Source organism: Trifolium pratense, linkage group LG6 (genome assembly GCF_020283565.1).
Source record: "Trifolium pratense cultivar HEN17-A07 linkage group LG6, ARS_RC_1.1, whole genome shotgun sequence".
In the NCBI taxonomy this organism is placed as follows: Eukaryota; Viridiplantae; Streptophyta; class Magnoliopsida; order Fabales; family Fabaceae; genus Trifolium; species Trifolium pratense.
This window is the reverse complement of record NC_060064.1, coordinates 30,362,441-30,389,071: the sequence shown is the minus strand read 5'-3', so window position 1 is coordinate 30,389,071 and position 26,631 is coordinate 30,362,441. Positions and strand designations below refer to the sequence as shown.

Genomic DNA, 26,631 nt, shown 5'->3' with positions numbered 1-26,631 from the left:
TGAACATTATTATCATATATATGTTCATATTAACAAGTGCAGAACAAACTTGTTTCTCTTCACTAAGTGACATAAGTTTCTCTTCTCAAACTTTTTCTACCATTTTTCAATCTCTAGCTTCCTTCACACACACCATTCACCCCCACCTTGTGACCATCTCCTAATTTTATCTTCCTCACACTGACAGAAGTCACATATAACCCCAAAACAGAAGTAATTTTTGGAGAAATGAAATTGTGGCTGGCACCACTATCAATTAACACCACCACATCGACGCTCTCAAGCTTTCCCCCAATCTTCATTGTTCGATATTCCCCCATGCTACCCAACACTTCAATGAACTTGCACTCAGCTTCTACTTCTTCCTCTCCTTCCTCTGAATCTTCTGTTTCTAAAGAGATGATTTCACCCTCTTCATTCCCGTTCTCTCCTTCTCCCAAAATAAGAAGCCTCATGGGTGAAATTTTCCACCACACTTGAAACAAAGACCCCTCACCCTTCTTTATGCTATTTCATTGTTGTGAATGCTTCTAACTCCCTTCCACCGGTTAGTCGACCCTCCACGACGCTCAATCTCTCCCTTTGGATCTGTTGAGTTCAACGACGAAGTTGAATTTTGATTGGAGTTCGTCGAACCCTTTTTTTACTCAGGTTAACCCAACCCGAATTATTAGAAATTTAGAACGATTATTTCACTTCGTGATTTTTCGTAAGAACCAACCCAATCACTACGACCCATATTACTCTTCCTACTCTCACTTCTATCACCTTCATCGTCTTCCTCCCTAAGCTCTTCATCCACATCTTTTGCGTTGCGCATCATGTGCATCCGAGACGAAGGATTCAATGTACGAACTCTGCGTCGAATTTGGGGTTTTAACCCACCCATGAAGTACCTAAGGTATTGTTCTTCAGGTAAACGACCCACTTGAAATGATAACAACTCAAATGCTTCGACAAACTCTTCAACGCTCCCTGCCGGAGAGTTGATAGTTTTCCCAACCTCCGTCCACCATAGCGAGCAATCAGTCATTTCTTCAATTTCTCCCAAAACAAATCATCCCCAGTTTCCAACAGAAGATTAAACCAATGGATGGTCGAACCCTCCATACTCAAACGCGCAAGCTTAACGCGCATCTCAGTCGCGTGATCCACCCGACCGGATCCTCTCCTTCAAACACCAGTAACTTCACCTTCTTCCCAACAAGTCGAGATTACCTGTGAAGATTCTCCCTCAGATTTTTCACTCACCAGGTTTGTTGTTTGACTCGTTGATTTCAACCCTGATTGCTTGCTCACCTCACCCAACACCCATAGTTAAACTATGTTGTTGCATCTATTGTACTAACATCTGCAGTGTTGATTTCACCTCACCCATATGACTTTTCAACTCACCCATTTGTCCCTCCGATTTATCAACTTTGTCTCCCATTTTTGGTTTAGTTTGTCTTCTTGGGGTCATCTACTATTTTAAACGGTGGGGGAATTTGATCCGGTAGGTCGGACCAATTTGATGGATATCAATACGAAATTGGAATAAAAAGGAATGAAATAGAATATTAATGGAATAGCAATTGTACTTTAACAAAGAAATGGACTCTGTAAAGCTGTAAACAAGGAATGAAAAGATAACATAATGATAGTGACTCACTACCAATCCCAATGAGTACATAGACTCTCCCAAATCACCTTACAAGATGACCATGACCCCATTGACTCTAACAGAAAACTAGGCTAAATTATTCATTTCTCATACTACTCCTTATACAAGATGACCCCATTGACTCTAACAGAAAACTAGGCTAAATTATTTATTCATTTCTCATACTACTCCTTATATAGTAGCCGTGCACACATCATGCACATGACTCACACACCTTCTGCACATGCTTTACTTGCCAGCTACTCCTTCCTTCTCTTTCTCGAATATACCCTCCATATTTTAGTCTTAACATTTATATCAAGACCAACATCTCTATCAATGACATTGTTGAAGAATTCATTATAGTATATTAAACAAAAAAAAAGGAAATTTGTATCCATCAAAGACAGTAAGAGGTGAGAATAAAGAAACTGAAAAATTACTACACTAAACCCACCCCATCACTCCATCAACCACATAAACATTAGTGCTTGTCCTGCTTAGGAATGTCTTTTGGAGGAACCTTCGATTCCAGTTCCTTTGCAGCCTTCTCTATTTTCCTGAAAAAGCCAAAAAAAAAAATAAATATTAAAACCTATTTTTCTTCATATTTATTCACTTTATTTTTAGGTCACTATACGAAGTTTCTACTGCCATAGGGGCGACAAATCTCCGCCCGTAAGAACATATGGAACAAACAAGATGAATTCTTCTCTCAATCAAATTTTCTACATATGCAAGAGCCAGTGATCGAACCCACAACCACTTACTTAAAGGGCACAAGTCCCTTACCACTAGGATCAATCCATTGTTGGTATTACCTTGTTAATAATTCAAAATGGGAAAAACAACTCTTTTGATTTTCAGTCTTATCCTCTCCTTTATAAAACATTAATACATAGCCTAAATAAATATAAAGAAGAGGTTTAACTACTTCAGGTTGGCTATGTAGGTTTTTTGACCGGATATTAGTCACCACTAAATAACAGTGGAAAATTCGTGCCTATAACATGGTAACTAGATTATTGGTTGTTAGTTTCCAAGAATAGAGCCCTGGACATCCTGTTTACGTCTCATTTGATGTTCCTTAACTCACCAACCAACCTACCGACTTGCCCTTCCTCAGTTCTCCTAGATATGCTTCATGTTTTACACAATAAAATAGAATTGGAATATGAACTGAAAGAATAATTATAGGAAGTATCTGAATATATAAATAACTTCAAATGAAAATGTAAATGTAAAACATTCAAAATGCAGGATTGTGCAAATAATCTCACAGAAGACAGCAACCAATCCGAAGTCATCAAATTATTATCCGAAAACATTCATAAATTATGGTTTTATTACAAGGGTTAACTCCTTGAATTAGAATATAACATGAAAATGAGTTGAAAATACTTTTGAGTTTAAAATCCTGCCAACAATCCAACAACCAATTCAACAACTTTTCAGCAAGTTTATTTAATGTTTTGAAAGTGCAGTTGTAGATGTTATGTTTCCCTTCCAAATCCAAATCCAATCCATAACAAAAGGTTGTATGATCTATTGAGCTAGCACATTCTCGTACAATTTTTTGAGACTCATTGCTAAATCTCTATCAGATAATGATGAAGCACTTTAAGAGACACAAAAGGGGAGACTATTTCACAACAGTACTAGAAAGTTAAAAGAATCACCGACAACTGCAGTCTGCAGCTAACTAACACAGTAAGAGACACAAAAGCACTTTCTTTTTATCCCCACAGTACATTTGAATAAGTAAAATGGAAGACCATTCCACAAAAATATTGAAAAGCAGCATTGCATTTTGATGACCTCAGTCTGCGTTAAGTTTCACTGTGACTTGTAAGAGCAAATTTCATTACTTTCATACTCTAACACAGACACCAGACATAACACTGGCACTTAGACAACAAAAATAACTTACGGAATTAGAAATAATAAAATGTAACTACATGTGTTTGTATCGTGTCGGTGTTGGACACTAGAGACACCATCAAGGGTTGGTGCTACATAGCTTTCATCTACTTCTTACTAAAACACCTTTTTGTTGGTTTGATGAGTTCATCATAAAGTAGATTCCCAAATGTAATCACAAAGCTTGAAACATTTCTAAATACAATAATTAGATATGTCATAAATGATAGGAACCCAAAATCAAACAAAATAGAAAATGCAATTATTGATCGGAAATAGATGTATTACAGAAGGAAAACCCACTTAATCGCAGAGCAAAAGCTCCTTAGAGAAGGCATATCGCTCTCTTTTCCCAAACTACATGGTTTCCAACAGAATGGTACTCAATAATACCTCCCCCCCCTTACTAACTGTCAAAAGAATGGTACAACCCCGGTACATAATATAAACCCACTGAAATAGTATTTGAATAAGAACTAAAGAAAGAATGAAAGCAAGTATGAGAATATATTAAAAACTTCAAATGAAAATATAAGACAGTCAAAATGCAGCATTGCACAAATAATCTCACAAAACATAACAAGCAATCTGGACTCTCGAGTCATCAAATTATTATCTGATAAGATCCATAGATTATGGGTGTTGTTTCCTAAGGTTAACTCAATGAATACATCATATGAAAAAGAGTAGAAAATCCTTTTGAGTCTAATCCTACTAACAATCCAACAACCAATTCAACAACTCTTTGTTAAATATTTAGAATGTTCATTTAATTTTTTGAACTAGCAGTTACATTTGTTTTGTTTTTGTTCCAGTCTTTAGGAAAAGGTTGCATGATCCAGCACATTCTCCGACAAGATTCTTGGACCCATTGCTAATCTATATCAGTTAATGTTGAGGCACCTTATTTAAGATAAAAAAATATGCCCTGGACCATGGTATATGACGATAAATAAAAGGGGATACACTATTTCACAAAATATTGAAAAGTTAAAAGAAGTAAATAAAAGGAAAGACCACTACACAAAAATATTACAAAGTTAAAAGAACTATCAGCAAATATGTTAAGTTTTACCATAACTTGAAAGGCCAAATTTCATTATTTTCATCATATGAAACACTGACACGGGCATCGGACATGACACTGATATGTAGACACCGATAACAATTTAAGAAAATAGAAGTGGCAAAATGTAACTACATGAGTCAGTGTCGTGTAGGACAATGGACACGCCTTCAATCTGAAGTACCGGTGATACGTAGCTTCCCTCTACTACTTCTTGCTATATTCATAATGATTTACTGTTAAAATAATACACTACACCATGTCTCACAAATAATGTTTCTGATCAGTAATACAGTATATCTACTTCTTGTTTAAACTTATATGCATTCCTCCAGTTCATGCTCAGCCAATAACAGGAAGGGTCCCCAAAACCAGTTGTGTCAATTGTGGAAAATAGCGGTTTGCTAAAATACCTACACAACAGTGCTATCTATACTACTGCTCTAGCCGCTTTTTGAAAGCATTTTGTACTAAATAACGTATCACAGAGATTTGTTCAAATTCCGTTAGGATATTGCGGCACTATAGCCACTATTTAACAACACTTCCCAAAACAAAAGTTTATGCGTATATCTTCACTAGATTAAGGGACCCTGCATCCCTTACATGGTTACACTAAAATCTATACTAAAAGTACAATATTTCAAAATCATTGTTCTCATGAAATCTCTCAAGAAAAATGGAAAAAAAAAAAAAAGGCATATATCTTCAGCTCACCATCAGAGAAAAAAACAGTTCCAGCACTTCAAATTTTCTCGTTAATAATACACAAGTTTTAAGCTCTAATCAAGTGCACCAAAACAGAGTTTTTCGAATAAAAACAAGCTTGTCAAACAAGCAAACAGTTGGTGAAAAATGGATAAGATATGTAGCAATTGAAGTGTATAGTTCCAACACCGCACAACATCGACACATGTGATTATATACAATAACTTCCATCTTTGAAATTATCTCCAGCTTCTACATGTTAGTGTCGTGTCCGTATGGTATCAGCGATTAAGAATTCAGTTACAAACATTCTAGATATACAATTTCAGATAGCATGTCTAAAGTAAGTATATGTGGGCTCTCTTTAGCAATGCCAAATTTTGAGCTTATAAGCTCATATGACAAAAAATAGACTCCTTTGGTAACATCTTCCTCAGGAGTTTATACCTTCTTTTTACTAGCTTATAGCTTATTTTGATAAGCTAATTCAATAAACATATAATTTATCATTTTTCTCTCAATTTTACTCCTGTCACCTTACTTGAAAAAAATATATAGTATCTAAACATACATTGTTAATGTCATTTCATATTTATAAGCCCGTTCATCTGCGAATTTACCGAACACTATAAATTCGATAAGTTAGTTTATCCGTTGTAAGCTAACTATTCACTATTCGGTACAAATAAGTTGATCCACGGTAAGCTAACTTATAAGTTATTCGCTATAGAATTGAATCCCCTTGTATAAAATCCTAAACTCCTTAATGTTCTAATCATAGTTAAAATTTGATTATCTCATTTTCACTTAATCAAAAAATTGAAAGAGGAAAAAAAAAAAAGATCTAAACAAACGGAAAAGAAAAAATTGGAAAGGGATGACTCACTTTGAAGAATTGGCGGTTTCTTCTTCAAGCCAGTGGCGAATTTGTTTGACGTTGCGTTTGAATATGGACGCAGATTGCTTCACGTCGCTCCTTAGAAGAAGAACAACGGCGCTTACACCGGCCACCGTCAGTACGAAATTCGTCAAACCCATGCTTCCTCTTCGTACGCCGATTCACGAATAAGGGTTCTCTGCTCTGCCCACAATATGATTTTCATTAAAAAAAAAATAAAAAATTGTTTTTGATGAAGGCGACGTTTTTTTCTAGAGAATGAGTATGTGCATTTGCGTGTAACATTATAGTGAATAACGAATTTTACAAAATCCACTGTTGGATGGAAAAGTTATATAGATCATTTACGGAAAAATTTAGAAAAATTAAAAATCATTTGATATGATATCGAGACATATCAAATAATTTTAAAAAAAATTTAAAAAATTTATGGATGATCTATACGATATAAACTTTCAATCCAATAGTGAATTTCGTAAAATTGATATTCGGTAGATCACTTGTTCACGGTGGACCACTTATGAAGGTGGTCCACTGTAGCATTAGCCGTAGAAATAAATGACAATTTTACTGTACTAATTTTTCTTGGGTACATAAATAATAATTTTACTAAATTATTTTAGCGACGTTAATTTGTATTTGTATTTGATGTATTCATTTGAATGAATTAATATCGTTTTCTTTTTTGTCGGGAGTACTAATTTTACTAAATTATATTTAGTAAATATTTATTTGTATTTGGTAGGGTTAAATACGAGCAAACAACCATTTTGGTCTCTAATTATGCGGTTCAATGCTAAATTGATTCTCCGCTTATTCAAAAACACAAAATAGTGATGTTAGATTTTTATGTTAGGTCTAGCTCATCTTTATAAAACCGCTTTGTAAGGTGATCGGTGTGTCACTCATTATAAACTATAGTCAGATCTTATCTTTAATCAATGTGGGACTTAATTTTTTCCAATACACCCCCTTATGTCCAACTCTCAATTTTAAGTTGTATTGATCAAGGTTCATTTTTTTTTCTTTGAAGAATCTCATAACACATAAGAAAACTAAAGGGTATTGTTGTTGTTGGGTCACGAGGGGGCATGCAGGGGATCACCCACATTGAATAAAAGTGAGTTGAACATTACACTTTTATCCAAAATCTTAACACAATAGATTTATGACTCATTTTACTTATAAAGTGTTCAACATCTACTTTTTTAAGCAATGTGAAACTTAACTCACATATACACTTGCACCACCGTTGCTACTGCTCAACGAAGCCAATGCTTCCTTCTAACCGTCTTTGGCCTTGTAATTTCTTATGGTCAATTTCTCTTCTGATTTGTCACGGTGGAACAAGGGATTATGTTCCTACAAAAGCATTATAATGTTTAGAGATAGTTAAGCAATGGAACAACATGCAGATATATACCTTGTGACTTGTATTTCCATCTCTTTTATAAGGAGTGGTGTGGGGATCATCTTGTTTTAATCTGTCCAAGGTTTCTTCTTGAACAAGTCTTCTATGCATACAAGAGATGTTGTTGGGATACAACAATCAGTCTATAACACGTATGATTTGTACTTCAATATGTGTCTTACAACCAGTCATCTTCGATATGATATTGACACGACTCAATCAAACAAAAGAACTCAAATTTCAAGAACTTTGATTTGATTGAGCCAAGCCAACATCAAATAGGAGAGGCGGGGTTCAAACTACGCCGTTCAACATCATATACTTTCCTAATGCAAGCAATCAATCATGAAATTGAATGTTAAGCAAAATATGAAATAAACATATATAGTCAAATAGTGAAAAATAATATAAAGCAATACACATTTCACATTGAATACAACCCACATTTATAACAACAATTTAGCATCCCCCATTCTAAACTCTTTTTTGTCACCGTTAATATAAGCAAAACATGGTTTGGATCTCCGCAGTGCTACACACATGGTAGTGGCTACAAGACCGTTGTGTTTAAGTTCAAAGCGAGAAGCTTTGATTCACGTTCTTATAGATAATGTGCAGCGTTACGGAGAATCCAGATCTAGTAAAGAATTATAGAATAAAAAAGGAGCTAAATATAAAAATAGAATAAAGAAATAGAAAATTAAATAGAGGAAAACATATGTTTTTTGCAATGAAGAATGAGGAGATAGTTAGAGTTATCGAGTTAAGGGTGCAAGGAACATAGCTTATATAGGGAACAATTCATAAGATCATATTTTTCAATTGGATCAAATTAACTGTTAAATGAACAGCATGTGTTTGCTGTTGGTAACTTTACCTTTCTTTGGTTATACCTAATATAGGTGGAAAGACAACCACAAAGGTCCAATTATTCTAAAATTAGTAAATTCAATTAAGTTCGAATCTCGATCGTTACATATATAATACGATGTTTCTATGAACTAAACTAAACTTACGGGGACTCATTATTGAATATTCTTATGACTCTTTTTGTTAACTTTATAATCATCTTCCTGCCGTGGTAACATGGGGAGTTAAAATGTTCCAATCAAATAGGAAAATCAAATAATATTGGTGAAACAATTCAACAACATGATGGACATGAAACGAACAGAATAGGGGAGCCCCTCTCAAGTCCTACATAATTCAGCTCAACCACCTAGGGCACGAGGACATTTTTTTTTCCTTCCTTTTTTGAGAAACAAACATTTTTTTTAATTCATTAGTTTAGTGGCTAGAAATTCCACCATAAAGGTGGATATGTTGAGTATTCGGAATTCGAACCCTGCATAATATATGCAATATTTCTACTAACTGAGTTAAGCTCACGATGACTGAGAAACAAACATTTTATAAATTGATAATGGATGAAGGACAAGTAGTATTAAACTCTTGGTGAAAAGAATAGTATTAAAATTTAAATAATGTAGTAAAGTATAGTGATATTTAGGGATGGCAATGGGCGCCCACGGGTGCGGGTTTGAGTGATACTAAACCCACACCCGAAATCAACACCCAAACCCAAACCCAAATCTGTTCGGGTGGCAAAATCACACCCACGCCCACACCCATTGGGTTCGGGTTTTTTACACCCAAACCCAAACCCACAACACATTTTGTACTACTTTGCAAATTTAGGCAAAACAAGGTAAATTTAAGCAAAACCAATGGAATTTAAACATATTGTCAATCACTTAGCAAAAACATAGGTTTAAAATTACAAGGGAATTTAAAATTACAAAATAGTCTTTCAAGAAATTAAATTACAACTAAACCAAAATTAAGTTCTTCCAACTTTCAAGCAAAATTCAAACACAATTTTGGTTTGTGGTTTGTGAAAAACCTAATTTTACTTTTACACTTATATATATATATGTGGGGGTATTTAGGTAATTTTAACATATTTCGGGTGGGTGTATGAGTTTCGGGTGTGGGTTTGAGTGATACCAAACCCACACCCATATTTTCGGGTGTCACCCAAACCCAAACCCAAACCCAGTCAATTCGGGTTTCGCCCGTTAACTTGGGTTTGGGTTCGGGTGGGTCTCACGGGTTTGGGTTTTTCTGCCATCTCTAGTGATATTAACCCCCACAAGCAAATCATCCATAAAATAAATAAGGATACTTCATTGTTTTCTCAGTAAAAAAACTATTGTCAATATATGTATGCTTTACGTTATATTTTGTCGAATTTTATTTATCTTGCAGTCGAATTTGAATTATCAGAATTCCCTTTTCTTAAGAATTAAAGGGTTAAAATAAAAAAAATAAAAAAGTGTTAATTACGTTTGATGTAGTTTACCATCTTCTCATCCGTTTTCTTACGTTTTGAATTTTTAAAATGTAAAAATTTGAGGTACTAATAATTGATTGATCCAACTAGTAAGGGATTTGGCCCATTAAGTAAGTAATTAAGGGTGCTATCTCTAACTCTCACGTATTCTTTGAAATCTCAATTTAATTCATCCCTTTATGCGTTTCATTTCTTGTGCGTAATATTTTGTGTATTTTCAAATAAATAAAAATAGGTGTTCCAAATCAGCTAACAAATATCTTAATCAGCACAGAGTCATGAAATTTTCTAATTGTCTCAATATTGTTCAATTTTATCATGTCTTCAAAGAGAACAATTGTGCGAATAAATTGCTTAATCGTGTAAAAAATTAGTATTAAACTCAAATATTGTAGCAAAAGGGTTCACTTTTTCATAAATGCTTAGAAAGTTGCTCTTTAGGCCTCTGAAATGCATCCAGACCCCTAAAAATCCAAAAATATTTTTAATTTTTATTCAGTTTCGTTTAAAACCTACGATCCGAAATGTTCTTTAATTTTTGGAACCTACATTCGTTTAACTCACTTTTATTGTTTGGACAGCCGTAAACCCTAGCAGAAGATTAGGGTAGGTCGACAAGTTTTTTTTACGGAAGTTAGGTCTACAAGTTACTTTTTGGAGCATATGAAAATAAAAAAATAATAAGATTTTTGTGCTAAAAAAACCACCAATTGATGTATTGTTTGAAAAGTAAAATTTTTGTCGTCGTGGTGGATGGAGAGTAAAAAGAACAGTTTATTTTTTATTTGAACTTCGTGATATAATCTTTTACTTTGTTTGAGGTTAAAATTTGGGTAAAAAAGTTGTTTTTATTTTATATTTTATTTTGCAATCTTGATTTATATTTGCTTTACACACCATATACTTAACTTAATTTAATATCTTTTGTTTACTTCTTAAAAATTTAAACCCAAATCAATTTATCCAAACCTACACTTATTAAAAAAAAAAAATACAAATCTCCAATGTCTCTAAAGTCAAAGGCTATCGCGGTACAAAGAAATATAAAAGCTATGGTTTAGGGATGACAATGAGTAGGATATGGGTAGGGTACTATAGTACTCATCCCATACCCGCGTGGGTAGCAACCTTTGTCCCCGTCCCCATACCCTATGGGTACCTAAGTACTCATTCTCGTACCCGTTACCCGCATTTTTGCTAAAAATAAATCGATCGATTATAAAATATCATATCGTTTTAATATAATTAATTTTTTTTAAAGATTTTAATGTGGATTTATGAAAATTATAAACAAAAACTTTACCAATCTCATGTTAAAATTCATTTCTTTGTTAACACGAAAAAATAGGCAACACGAAATAATTGTTATGACGAAAATACACATATTTATGTACAATATACATAAACAATTATATTTTATACTATATTCTAAGATAATAAAAGTGACTTATCATGACAAACTCCCAACTTATTTTGATAGAACTCGATTAACATAATTAAAATAACCATAATAGATAAACAACGTTAAACATCAAAACACAATTAACATAAATATCAAATTCATAGAAAATTCTTATATTACAACCTCGAAATAAAACAACTAAACAACACAATTATTTAAACTACAGGATTGACAAATAGGAATCTAGGCAGCAACCACTAAATTTTGGGAAAGTTTGTTGACCTTTGAAGAATTTGCATATCATCAAACTCAGAGAAGGCAATGAATAGATTTTTCTTAGCAGATACAATAGAAACCTGTATCAGAATTATCATCTAAATCAACAACTTGAGACATCGAATCCTGAGTGGAAACCTTCAAAACAAAACCAAAATTAGTGTCAATTGTTATTAATATTACAATAACAAAAATCAAAATAAATCAAATGCCCAAATATAAACAAGACTTAAATGCAGTTTTACCCCCCCTGTTTTGAAAAATGTGGAATTTTAGCCCCCCTATTTTATAATTTGTTGGATTTTACCCCCCACCAAAATTCTGCACAAAATCTGCTTCTGAACCTCAAGTTCAAAGCTTCGCACAGGACTCAATTTGGATCAATAATTCACCAAACTAGTACCAAAACGACCGCAATCGAGTTATTTTTCACAGAATCAAACTTCAATAAATTTGTAGTTACAGAGAGAGATTAATTACCGTTTTAGTGAAGGTATGTTCAAATTAATTATCGTATGAAACTACTACTGATATTTTTGTCATGCCTCTCACCCTATACCTCATTTTTGAATACTAATTACATGTATGGAAAGCTAACGAAATTACCCTTGTTTTCATTTCAATTTTGTCGAATTTGGAGTTACGATGCGTTCGGTAGAAGATGTTGAATTTGAAGGTCACAAGTAGATTTCCGCAGAATTAGTAATTGGACAGACCTTCACTAAAACGGTAATTAATTTTTCTCTATAACTCCAAATTTAGTGGGGTTTGATTCTGTGGAAAGCTAACTCGATTACGGTCGTTTCGGTATCAGTTTTGTGAATTATTGATCCAAATTGAGTTATGTGCGAAACTTTGAACTTGAGGCTCAGAATCAGATTTTGTGCAGAATTTTGGTGGGGGGCAAAATCCAACAAATTATAAAATAGGGGGGGTAAAATTCCGCATTTTTTAAAATAGGGTGGTAAAACTGCATTTAAGCCTATAAACAAAATACATACAACAATTTATTCTCTAGATGGTTCAAAAAAGGGTAAAACACTTTATAAGTGAAATGAGTCATAAATCTATTGTGTTAAGATTTTGGATAAAAGTGTAGTATCTTGTATTCAATATGGGTGACATGCAAGCAACTTGCTAACCCCAGAGGATAACTTGCTATAAGTGACATCCAAGCTTCAGATTCTCCTTGGTCTCTCGTACATGCATTGGTTTTAACTTTGTGCTCATTTATAACCGGTTGATCTGGTGGTATTGACTTAGAACTTGATAGTGTGCTCCTCTTTAAAGTCTTATGTTCGATTCTCTCTGGTGTCAATTTAGCTAAGCTAATTTAACTTTTTCAAAAAAAAAAAAACTTTGTGCTCATTTAATGCTTCTTTATTAATGTACAACATGAAGCTTTTCTCGTGATACTTCTTGCACATGCATTGGCGAATAATCTTCTCATTTAATACTTAATTTGTTGGGACGTATCCTTATCAATAATCAATTTGTTGGTCACCATATGAAATGTGGTGCGTTTCATGAACTTGGGGATTTTTTTTTTTTTTTTTTTTGAACTTGGGGATTTGTCATAAAAAAATACTGTATATATAAATAAATATTACAAACTCATATATCCCTCTTAAAAACAAAATGACGGTTTAAACAAAAATTAATGAGTCCAAATTAATTATTTAGTCAAATTTTTAACCAATACATAATTTGAAGGAAAATTTTATGGTGCAGCCCTTTTTTAGACTGTTTTGGGGCAGTCCTAATCTGGCCAATGAGGATGCATTGTTAACTTACTTTGAATTATATGTTACAAACCATTTATATGGTACTTACCATGCATCTTTATATCTATTAATATTTTAACTAAATCCCTATCATATTAAAAGTTACAAAATTAACTCAATGTTTAAATTGTTTTTAATTTTAATTGTGATTGTAAATCAATTAAAACAAAATTAAAACTAAAATTGAAAAAAAAAATACAAAGTTAGTTGTAATCAACTTTATTCAATCTAACAAACTAAACTTCTAGTTATGATATTACAATCTAACATCTCTATCTATCTATCCCCCGTTGTCTTATGTGGCCCCCCTCTTACTTCCCTTTACTCTCTCTTCTTCGGCCTCTCTCTCTCTCTCTAAACAGGGTGGTAGTGAGGACTGGCGACATAGTGGTGGTGAGGTCGGCAACAGTGGTGGTGGTGGGATGAGCATGAGCATATGTATCCCGATTCGCACCAAGTTTTCTCTAATTATAAATAAAAGTGAGTTAAAAAATTAATATATTTCATCCAAATTTTAAATAAAATATATATTTTTCCTTTCACCAAATTTACTTATAAGTAGGGATGAAAAATAATAGCTTAGATCGTAAATTCAACTAACTTGGAATTGTTTTGAGATGCTACTTGAAGTAAGTTTGAATTTGTAGTTTATTATTTTATATCCTTACTAAATGAAATAATCTACAGTAATTGTTTATTTTTTTAATCATAAATCTAATTGTTGATTAAAAATATATTTATATGTAATTTGATATTTATCAATTAATTCAATAGTTAATAGTATCAAACAATTATAATTTAATTTGCTTACTTATCTGTTATGACCTAATCACCTAACTCATTTCCCTATCCCCTGACTTCATACTCTGTTTTTGCCAAACATGCCGTATATATAAACAGCATGATATATGCTTTTAGATAAAAGATATAATAGAAAATAACATATATTAAAATTAAACACTATTTTATCTACCATATCAAACTAATTAATTAGTAAAAAAGTGAATACATTAAAAAATAACTTACACCCTCATAGTGGTACATTTTTCTTTTCACTACCAGTATTCGGTTTATTGAACCGTGTTTTCTTTTTTTTTTTTTAATTTTGGTTTGGATGTCAGTTCTGATATCAAGTGGTTCCAGCCTCTTCCAATCACAATTGTAGGAAATTGAACAATGATCTTTCCTATCAAATTCAACGTCAATCACCATTAAATCACCGAGTATCGATAGCATTGGTGGGAATTGGTACCCTTAGTGGGACATTTGAATTGAATAATTTAATTCCCCCTTTGAAGAGAAACAAGGCTCTCCTTGTATACCACAGCTCTGAATGAATCATCATACTTTCCATTGTCATTGACTTTTATACCCCTTGTTTTTTGTGACTCATGTTCATGCAACACCAGTCCATCATCATCATCACTACATTTCCAAAGAAAATTATTACTCCCAATTACCCCCATAAACCTATGATTAATCACTAATTCTATAGGATCAATACTATATTGCTTAATCCAAGACCCTTCATTCCAATAATCTTTCATCATCCAAACATCAAAATGTTTCTTCACATTTCCTCTTACAATGACACCAATTGTACAAGATTCCTCAAAGGGTACTAATGTTGCAAATGTTTCATTTGAAGACTCACATATTCTTGGTACTTTAATTTTTCTAAAAACTTCATTGACCATATCAAATGACAACACAAAATCTTGTTTTGTACCTAAAGAATTCTCATGATTAACAAAGCTCCACCAATGACAACAATGGTTCACATAAGTATAAACTTGAGACGACGAACTGCGTATTTCGATAGGAAGAGGAAGAGCTTTAGAATCAAGCTTTCTCCAAGAATTTGAATTAAGACTATATAACTCACTTGTCCAATACCCTTTTTGTCTTTCGTCTGTTTCCTTTAACCAAACATCTTTTAGGACAATAACTTTGTAGTCATTAGTTTTAGGGTCAAAACCAAAACTAGCATAATCAGTGAGAGAATAAATACCATTTGAAGAATCTATCAAATGAGATTCCGGTAAAGTTTTGAACTGTCCTAAAGAAGGATTCATCATAACATTTGGATTTCCTTGAAGTACGTAAATGCCATTGCATGGTCCTATGATTTCTGACCAATATTTATGGTCAGAAATGTATTCTTTAGGAAGATTTATAAGAGAAGATGAAACATGATTTTTTGGATCGTTTAAAGTGGGAGAAAGAAGAGAAATGTTAGTTTTGAGGCTAGAAATTAAGGGTCTTTGAATGACTAAGAGATTATGGCTATGGATTTTGTTGTGGAAAGAATAGTAATTGGTTGTAAAATAAGGATTAGTTATAAGATTATACCATGATTTGCAAACACATTTGGTTTTCAACAACTCTCTTGATGGTAACCTTGAGAGGATGTTTGATACCAATTCTTGTGGCAAATTATCCATGCTTCTTCTTATTATATCCTTTTTGGTTCTTTGAAGTTTCAAGAACAATGGTAGTTTGGTATAAAGAATTTTGTTGATTGCTAAAAATAGAAGAAAGTAAAAAATGAAAAAAGAAAGCATGATTCTTTGATTGTTGAGGGTACGTAGTAAACTATGATTTTTTGAATGGTGATTGTGTGCTTGTTTGGAAGAGAATTGGAAATACTTATAGATAAGTTTGCAATGCATGATTCTTACCAAATAACGTGTACGTTGCTAGTGATTTAGTCTTTGGTAATTAATTATTAATAACAATATTCTTTAGACATATAATATTTGACTGTAATATTTATATATTCACATTGATTTGTAGCATGCAAAAGGGAAACTCAGAAATTATGAGGAAGTAAACACGAATATTCCAACCTGTTTCACCGGTAACAACTAACTAATAATATATTCTCCTTAAAAAAATAACTAACTAATAATATTCCTTCAATAAAATAAACTACTAACTAATATTATTTTATTTGGCGAAAAGAAATTAAAACTTTATTGATTAGCTATAGTATAGTCAACCATTTATATATAATAAAGATTGGAGAGTGGAGACTCATAATAATACATAAAAATTGCATAAGCTACATTGACAAACTTATAATAATACATAAAAGTTGCATAAGCTGTTTGCATAAACTCAAAAATAAGTTAATCCAAACGGGTCCATATTTCTTTAACCTCAAAATAACTGGACATTCGGTTTTCTCATAGATTTCCGACTCTTCCCTTTATTTACTGGGAACAACACATTACTGCAATTATCACTTCAATCAGATCCATGCATTTTGGGAGAAAGAAAATCATGTTTTTGTATATATTGTTCTCCAATCTCACTTTGTTTTCATGGCAACAATCAAAAAGAAAAATATAAACAATAAAAATAGAAACAAAGAAGAAATCCAAAGAAAAAGAAAAAACTGCACTGAACGATATTAAAAAAAAAAAAATTTTGCAACTTCTTTATTTTTTTTTTGTTTGAAATTGATTAATCTTCTGAAATTTTAAAAATCCATAAAATACAGTGAAATTTTAAAAATCGGTGTTAGAAGTCTATTACGTAGAATCTTGAGTTAAGAATCCTGATTAAAAAAGTCTTTTAAAAAAAACTTTTAAAATCTTACAAAGTCAATAAAATCTAACAAAATCTTTTAAAATTTTTAAGGTTTTTTTTTATCAAAAAAATCTTTTAAAATCTCGCTCCAATACACTCCTTTGTACTACTATATCCAAAAATCCAACTTTCACATACAGTCAATTTTAATTGTCTCCTATAGATTCTTCTAACCTATAGAGATTAGGGTTTGCGCACGGCTGCATTCATACTAGAAGAATTCAACAATGGAAAAAAGACACACAACAAGAAGAAGTAAAAGAAGAATTAGGAGCGTTGATACAGATTTTGATTTTTACGTACCCACCTTCATATCTTCTTCACAACAAATTGCTTCTTCCATTCAAACAAGAAGCAAAAAAAGGAAGCTTGTCACTGAGTTTAACTTTTACTTACCCGACGAGTGTTGGGAATCTATTTTCAAATTCATCATTAGGGACGACCACAACTACAACTATTTGGATTCAATTTCCATCGTCTCCAAACGGTTCCTCTCCATCACCGACCGTTTTCGATTCTCTCTCACTTTCTACAATTCAAGTTCAACTCGCCTCTTCCAAAGGTTCACCAACATCATCTCCCTCAACCTCTCGGGCTTTGTTAGTGATCACCTCGAAGAAATCAACGCGCTTCTTGAAGAAATCTCTCATTTTCCATTGAAGCTCACCTCGCTCAATATCTCCCACAAACCCATTCCTGTCGATGGGTTGCGAACTTTCTCTCAAAACATTGCAAGTTTGACCTCTCTCACTTGCTCCTATAGTAAATCCTTCAATGGCACTGTCATGGTTCTCATCGCTGATTGTTTCCCTTTGCTCGAGGAACTTGACCTCAGCAACCCCAAAATAGAGTCAGAAGAAAAATATGAAAGCTTACTTAATGGAGTAAAGGCTCTTTCATCGAAACTTTACAAAATCCGAAAGGTTAATCTCAGTCGTCATAAATATATCAATGATCAATCGCTATTCCACTTGTTCAAAAACTGGAAGCTTCTCGAGGAGGCCATCATACTTAACTGTGATCACATAACCAATGCCGGTGTTGCTTCTGCTCTACGCGAGAGACCAACTTTAAGGTCTCTATCCTTTGACCACCGTTATACTGAATTGCCAGACAATGCAACATTTTTTGCACTGTTTAACAACGGTCCTTCACTTAGTGAGATCAGTTTTTTTTTTTGACTAAACTTAGTGAGATCAGTTTAAGGCACGCATATTGGGTAGAAAATTCTAATCCTTTTATGGATGTTGCCATAATCCCTCAGTTAAAGTCTCTCTGTTTGGCATATAATCATACGTTAAGAGATGAAAGAATCAAAATGTTTGTTTCCGTATTTCCCAATTTACAGCTACTTAATTTGAGCTATTGCAGTAACATATCTGAAGAAGGTATTTGTCAAGTTTTAAAGATATGTCGTAAGATTATACATTTGAATTTAACCAGTTGTTCACAATTGAAATTACTTGAGTAAGTTGAGTTAAACTTTGAAGTTCCCAAACTAGAAGTGTTGAACTTGTCGCATACAAAAGTTGATGATAAAACACTCTACGTAATCTCAAAGCATTGTCGTGGAGTTTTGCAACTGTTACTGAAATGTTGTAATAATGTCACGGAAAAAGGAGTGAAGCATGTCATAGAAAACTGTACACAATTAAGAGAGATCAATTTGAGCTATCATAATAATGTGGATGCTAATGTTGTTGCCTCAATGGTTATTTCAAGGCCGTCATGGAGGGATATAACTCCATCTAGTTTGAAGTTGTCCAGGAGAAAAAAAATCTTCTTGCGTCAAGAATGCCCTTTTGCTAGCTGTCTGAGAATACTTTGGTGAAGTTTTAACTATGAATCACGGATGCATTGTTTGCTAGGGTTAGAAGTTTCACAGTGGCTAGAGATATGGGCATATTGGGCTGCTAATACAACATCTCATCTTAATGTCACTGCTTATTTTTTAAAATGTATACATACTTAAATGGTTAAGTTTATCCATCAATGCTTAATTTTTCTGCTAATATGTCATTCACTTCCACATTCAAGCATCATGTAAAGTTCTGATAGAACAAAACTGCATTTAAAAGTATGGTTGACTTTTAAAGTCAAACTTGTGTCACATAAAGTCATCACTTAACTAATTATAAGCTATATAGTTGTTCTAATATTGCCAATTCAATTCTTGGTTCAAAAAAAAAAAAAAAAATATTGCCAATTCTTGTTGCTGAAGAAAAGAGAATTTCTAAATTCCTCATGAACAGTTAAACTAATCACTACATGTGTTATCCACTATCATTTACTATAGGAACTCACCTTTAGCTTGATGAGTTTACTTGACTTGGTTGTTTGAGCTCCAAATCCAACTTCAACCTTCAATTTCCACTTCTGCTTCCTTATTGCAGCAATCAAAACTCTTCTTGGTTACATTCAAACGAAATTGAAGATAGAATTCAACTGATTATAAAAACTACTAGTTTTTTTGAATCAATAAAAACTACTCCCTCCGTACCACAATGTCGATTATGATACCTAGCGAGCGAATTCTAGAATTCAATCACAAATGTGGTTTGGAACATAGATTTTGTACCGTATCAAAGGGGCAAAATGGAAATTTGAGAGGGTTGAGAGTAGTTAGAGAGTCTAATTAAGAGAAAAGTTCTTGTATAAGAAAGGTCCAACACAAACATATAATGAGGCCCAATCTAAACTTTAGCCCAAAAGGAGAAAACAAAGTTATAAACTTTTTTTAAAAATATAGGGGTGCAAACAAGTGCAACGCCCTAGATATATTAAACTAAAAATAAAAGGAAATACAAAATATTGGGGGGTCAAACCAAACTCAGTCATACCCCATAATCAATCCAGATGGATATACATACAAATCAAATACAAAAGTGGTCTAAAGAAATAGACACAAATGCGCAAACACCATCGGGACTCTCCAACGAACCCAAAAGACTGATGCATGAGCTTTCACATCTCCAAAATGAGAATGAATCGTCCACCAACACGAACCGATTCAAGTACCAACCCCCTGTGACAAGACACAGCAAGTAGAGAATCGAACCGTGTGGCTGGAAATTCACTCTTTGAACCGAATAATTTAGGAATCTCGGATTTTGAATCCAACCTCTTACATTTATAATACTATATTCTAGAAACTGAGTTATTTGTTGGGTCACGAGGGGGCAGCGGGGGATCATCTACATTGGACTTAAGAACAACTCTACAAGCGAGTTGGACACCAGACATTAACCCAAAACTTTAAGGTGTTAGGTTTATTGGTCCTCTCACTTATAAAATGTTCAACCTCCACTTTTCTAAACAATGTGAGACTTAACTCACACTTGCCACCACATTATCTTCCCGGGAGATAAACTAATCACTATGCTGAGATCATTCAATAAAAATAAAAATAAAAGAATAAAAACAAAGGCAACTTACAATGGTTCGATGTACGACTAGACACTAAATATATAGTTGGAATATCTTATCCCTGAATCCTGAACAACTTTAGGACCCTTGTCTCTTCTTTAGCACATGATCGAGTAAAGCAATACAAGCCAATTTAGCAAGTGGGCATGACCGTTTTACTCTTAACCGTGGCTAGCTCAATCATACTAAAGAAAGGAAAGAATTCAATATCATACATTTGGACATACAAACAAGAAAGCAAAAAAGATGAAAAAGCTATACCTCATCCACGTATAGCAATTTGATGCCATTATTGGTACCACAATCATACGCAATATCTTTGTAATCAAGAAGCATGCATTATTAGTATACTGAGATTCTATCCTGGAAAATTTTGGAACATAGCTTTTTTCACTACTTTTTTTCTACCAAAGGTTCCTTGAGTGGTAATCTTATTTGATGTACGTCGGTAAGGTTGGTTTTGGACAGGTGCATCAAGTTTTTCAAAGGTTCATTCAAATTTTTGGTACCTCAAATTTTCTGTTAATTTATAGTATATAATAATAGTCCAATTTAATTGTTAATTTGTTGGCTATAATTATAAGATCAAGTTTACATAATAACTGCACTAGCAACAACAAAAAAATAAAAGTTAATGCCTTAATTTTTTTTATGAAAATATGTTTTCAAAAGTCAATCATTTGATTGTTCTTAGTCCAATATGTTGATCCAATTTAGTGACACTCCCCCTCAATGACCCAACATTGGTATTAAAGCCTGATTCGACTTGAGGGGAGAATAATAAGAGGTTGGTGATAGCTGGTGAATACAGAGAGAGTCACACTTGAGAGAAGATGATGAGATCTATCAAGTGTGAGTTAAGTTTTATATTAGTTTGAAGAGTTGATGTTTAGGAACATTTAAGTAAGAGAACATATAAATCTAATGACTTAAGATTTTGGGTGAAATTAAGTGTGGTATCAAAAGTCTTTCATGTGGCTGCTCTTAGCGTAATATTCAACTCAATGAGACTCCATCTCACATAATCGATTCAATTTGATGTGGGAGCAATAAGTGAATGATGATTGATCGTGGACACGAAAATAATCACACTTGAGGGGAAATGTGTTGAGATCTATTTATAAGTGTGAGTAACACATAAACCTAATGTCTTAAAATCTTTTGGTAAAGATATGCTATCAAAATCACTTGAAGTTGCTCAAGTTGTAAGGCTCTCCGCCTCTCCCTCATGGTCCAACAAACCCAACCTCTCTAAGGTTACAATAACATAAAGTTGAAGAAGGTTAATTAAGGAAGGGCACAAGAGAAGTGAATTTACTTGGTGTTTATTAAGTTTGAAAATAAGTTGAAAACAATTGATCATCATGTTATACAGTTTTCATAAGTTTTCCTAAATAGGTTTGATCACAAGTACTAAGTATGCGAGTACATAATTTAACGAGCTTGCTTCATATGGACCCTTATATTTAACTTAGAAACTTATTTGTAATTAATTATTAAAAATGATAAATCAAAGATAAAGACCATACTTACAAAATAAGTTAAATACTAAGTCTAATTCTTGGTCTTCATAAGCTTTCTTCTTTTGTGATGTGAGTTTGTTATCATCAAAACCCAACCAAGTTCAAGAAGGAAATCTTCTTCACATCATATTTAAATTATCAAAAACATAATTTGCATGAAATCCTTTAAATTAAAATACTAATCCATTCTTATCCATCATCCATATATGATCTTACTTTCTATATAGTCTTTTTGAAGATATGGTATTTCCTTTATTCCATGGCAGGTCATTAGTTGAATTATAGTCCCCAAAAAGTGCTTAAACAGTCAATTTTCCTAAATACACTAAATACTAACAAATTCTTAGGCTTTCTCGTATCTTATTGAGGTGATGGTACATATTATAACTATAACTAAGTACTTTTTTTTTATATTAGTAGAAAAGCTTCTTTCACAAAAAATATATATTATAGAAAAGTTTTGGTTTAGTGGATGGAAGCATAAATTCATCTACTCTAAAGTCTAAATTATCAATCATATGTGGAATCCATGTATTCCTTTATGCAAAACTCCTAAATCAAGCAAACTATATTATTAATTTTCATAAGATGCATGATTAAAACTTAACAAATAGATATTAAGAGAAGCATGTGTTTTATTCAGCCTAATTAACCAGATAAGAAGAAATTTAATATGGTTGGATTGAATCTGATCCTTTTCCAAGATTGGTAGGGCAGTATTTTCTAGATAAAGTATTTGTAAAAAGTAATGATATTATCGATTCTAATAGCAAAAGTAACCAACATCATAGTTTAGGAAACAACAAAACTATATTAATAATCAATAGGAATAAACCAAGGCACCAATACAAGTTCAAAGAGATATGCTACTAGATATTTAGATAGGGGACCATAAGCCCATCCTCGTCCATAGCCATAGGTGTACATTGGTTTATGTCTTTTTAATTCAAAAATCAGAGAGATTACAAACAATTCTTAAGAAGATAGCCAATTATTGGGAGAAAAAGCACATCTCCATTATCACTAAATTACATTACATATGTAACACGAGCATTGACACATCGAAGATTTTAAATTGCAGTTGCAGATATGCGATTACGATTATTGAATATTGCAACTAATATTATAATTATAATTAAATGCAGTGTACTATCTGTACTCTTCCTACTGTTGTGGGGTTAGTACCTCTTGTATTGATTCGATTATTCTAATATATGATACTTTTGCTGTAAAAAAAAATTGTAGTGTGAAATAATTTAACATTAACACACCAAAGAAATATTTATGTTTATTCCACATATATTCGTTTAGAGGTTTTGACATACATAATTGTAAGAGCCTTCGTATTATGGTCAAAATTTTCTTCAATACTTAAGTAGATAAGGGCTTTGGGGTCTAGTTTTTATTTTTATTTGGAAGATTAGATGAAATGGTAGACGCGGATTGATGCCGCTATTACAATGGCTAAAAATTATTTGATGCGGTTACGATGCAGTTCGTAAATATGATTGAAAATCACACCGCAATTGTGCGATGTTGTTGAATATATGAGGCGCAATAATAGTATAATATTGTGGCCGCAATAATTTAAAATCTTGGACACGTCAATAACACATTGATACTGATAATAATTTAAGAAAATAAAAGTGATTTCACGTACTCAAATGTCTCATTGTGGATATTCGGTGTTGGATATTCGGTGTCAAACACCAATACACTTAAAATAGGCAAAATAGGCAAAATTACACTACATGTCCTTTATCTTATTTTTTTGTAACACTTTGGTCCTTTATTTTTTTTTTTAACAATTTGGTCCTTTATCTTTTTTTTCGTAACACTTTGATCCGTATCTTATTTATTTATAAAAAATAAAGGACCAAAGTGTTACAAATAAAATAAGATAAAGGACCAAACTGTTACAAAAAAAGGGACTAAAATGTTACAAATAAAAAAAATAAAGGACTAAAGTGTTACAAATAAAAGATAAAGGACCAAAGTGTTACAAAAAAAAGATAAAGGACCAAAGTGTTACAAAAAAATAAGATAAAAGACCTGTAGTGTAATTTTGCCCTTAAAATATTATAGTACAAATTGAATTCTCTAATCTTTATCTGACTATTTTTAATGTGTCGAAAATGTGAAGTAGAATTTCCTAATTGTACAGAATCCAGGTCCACTACTATTTGTATGAGTGGGTCCCACAAATCCATAATCCAAATCAACACAATAAGGAACCTGTTTAAAAAAAAAAAAACAAAAAACACAATAAGGACCTTTGAGCAATATATATACCCGCATACCCTCTACATTCTAATCTACACAAATTTGCACCGTATACTCCTTTTAGGTCTTTTGAGTATTCACAATTTATTTATAAAAAATGGAAGCAAACCGAAAGAGAAGTAGAGGACTCTTGAAAGGAAAGGTTGCACCATTATTTAGAACAACAAAACCTTCTTCAACAGTTGAATACACAACAACAAATGTTAAGCCAAATCATTCTTCTCCTTCCCCAGCATCTCATGTTGTCGTAGTCCGCAACGACTACGCAAAGCCGAACCCGAAAGTTTCTATTGTAGTAACAGATATTTGGAGTGATAACTTTCCTACCGATGAAAGTGTGGACATGAAAGCTGCAATTTATATATCTATGGTTCAACAACGTTTGAAAGCAGAACAAAAGCAATATCATGAGAATTGATGAAGCATATGGTATTTTAGCTATAGTATATTATTATAGCTAGATGTGGTATACCCTTTAATAATTAGTATGTAGTTTGTGTCACTATGACACTTTGTGTAGATATAATTGTGCTATGTAGTATTTTGTTTAAATAAAATGACAAAGTTTGCAAATGTTGTAAGCTCTTGATCCTAATATCTTCTTTGGAATATCATAAGTGTGGATCGAGTAGTTTATTGAATTATGGGTTTAGAAATTAATTAGTGTTAATTGCATTTTTGACCCTCTAGTATATGTGATGTGAAACACTTTATTTTCAATTTAGCAATTTTAATCTTCTTAGTTTTTTCAATTGTGCGATTTTGATCATCTTAATTTCAATTGAGTGATTTCGACCTCCCATAGTTTACCTCAAGAGCATATTACATGAGGAAGGCAGTAAAATTTTGGCCTTTGATTAAAAAATTAAAATATTAATAAATATGGAGAAATTGAACTTTAAGGGTACAGATTACCACTGCTCTCTCTCCGGTGAATTTTAAAATTGAGGGAATCCTCTCTCGTTTACCTCCAACGTAGCTTTTGACCGAATTATATTGTCGTGCCATTTTTATTTAACGAAAATTGATATTTACAAAAAAAAAAAATAGTAGTAGGACACATGAGAGGCGGATCCACAATGAGACTAAATTTTTTTTTTTTTTGGTAACTAAAAATTTAAGCACTACTAAAAAAAAATTCATCTTAATAATTCAGATAAACAACAAACAACATATACGATTACTACAACATGTATATCCAAAAAAAAAAACCATAAAATTTCTATTAAAAAAAGAAACCAACAAACTATCTCCAAAAAATAAAAAAATTTCTATTCGAAAAAAGAAAGGACAAGGAAAGGGGCATAGAATTACTTTTGCCTTAGTAGTAGTAAATTGACACCTGTGCACCCCTAGCATTCCCAATTTAATAACTCGCTACTTAGAATGTGAGTGTGTAAATAGCAAAGATTGGGGAAAAATAGTTTGCATTCTAAGATGCAAACTGCGAGGTTCGCATCAACATTATAAAAATCAATTTTTTTATCCTCTTCACCCTTCTCTCATCTCCCATGAAAAAATAAATGCAACAGTACGTTAAGATCACATAGTGAAAAGTGTATGGTATAACCCTTCCATCATACAAAACAAACATAAATGCAACATTGTGATTAAGGATCTCCATATCATGATCAATGTAAGTAAGAGATTGGTAGGAAGCTTCACTAGGGGAGGAGATTGTCTCCCGTGAAATCAACCTCCCATGAAATCACAACCATTGATATTTTTCTTGCAAGTCTTTTATTATTTAAAATTTAAAAAATGAATGGCATAGATTAACACTTTATTTCCTCCCGTGAAACTGCTACGGGAGACAATCCATGCCCCTTCACTAGGCACACAACAACACTAACGACATTTAATATACCTGAGTGATTGTTTATGATGTTGTCATACATTTCACTAAAAATCTTACACCTATTTTGGATATGATGATTTTTGGTACCCATGGCCAGCCAGAAGCTTGTCCAAGCAAAGATTGCATCATTTGGAACTCGGTTATTGTTGGAGACGTTTGTGACGGAATTAAAGAGAATGGACACTCACTTAGGGTGTCGTTCTTGATAGAAACGGAACGAAACACCTTGGCGGAAACGAGAGCGATTGTTACAGCAATTAACTATTAATTAAGAGGAGGGTTATATTGACTCCAAGAGTAAGTTTTATAACTTACTCCAAATCTTGACCTTTGATTTTAATTCCAATTAATGGCTAAGATGGATTGATAATAATTGTTAAGGTGAGACTTATTCCTTTGTTGCACTTGAAAATCAAGATTATCAAAACATACTTTAAATATAATATATTAACTCTAGCAATTAATTGTAAGTACACAATTATTTTTT

General features: G+C 32.7%; 2 protein-coding genes and 1 pseudogene across 2 annotated transcripts; 1 reads left to right on the top strand and 2 right to left on the bottom strand.

Moving 5' to 3' along the window:
* Positions 1-1,531: 1,531 nt before the first annotated feature.
* Positions 1,532-6,489, bottom strand: LOC123891417. Its single transcript, XM_045941290.1, has 2 exons — positions 6,223-6,489; positions 1,532-2,202 (listed from the first exon to the last, which is right to left on the bottom strand). Exons 1-2 carry the CDS (start codon positions 6,372-6,374, stop codon positions 2,127-2,129), a joined length of 228 nt encoding a protein of 75 aa, XP_045797246.1. The 5' UTR covers positions 6,375-6,489; the 3' UTR covers positions 1,532-2,126.
* A 7,787-nt stretch (positions 6,490-14,276) lies between these two features.
* LOC123891416 (F-box/kelch-repeat protein At3g06240-like) lies at positions 14,277-16,076 on the bottom strand. Its single transcript, XM_045941289.1, has one exon. The coding sequence runs from the start codon at positions 16,022-16,024 to the stop codon at positions 14,741-14,743; it is 1,284 nt and encodes a 427-aa protein (XP_045797245.1). The 5' UTR covers positions 16,025-16,076; the 3' UTR covers positions 14,277-14,740.
* A 1,205-nt stretch (positions 16,077-17,281) lies between these two features.
* On the top strand, positions 17,282-18,885 carry LOC123892081 (annotated as a pseudogene).
* The last annotated feature ends 7,746 nt before the right edge of the window (positions 18,886-26,631 follow it).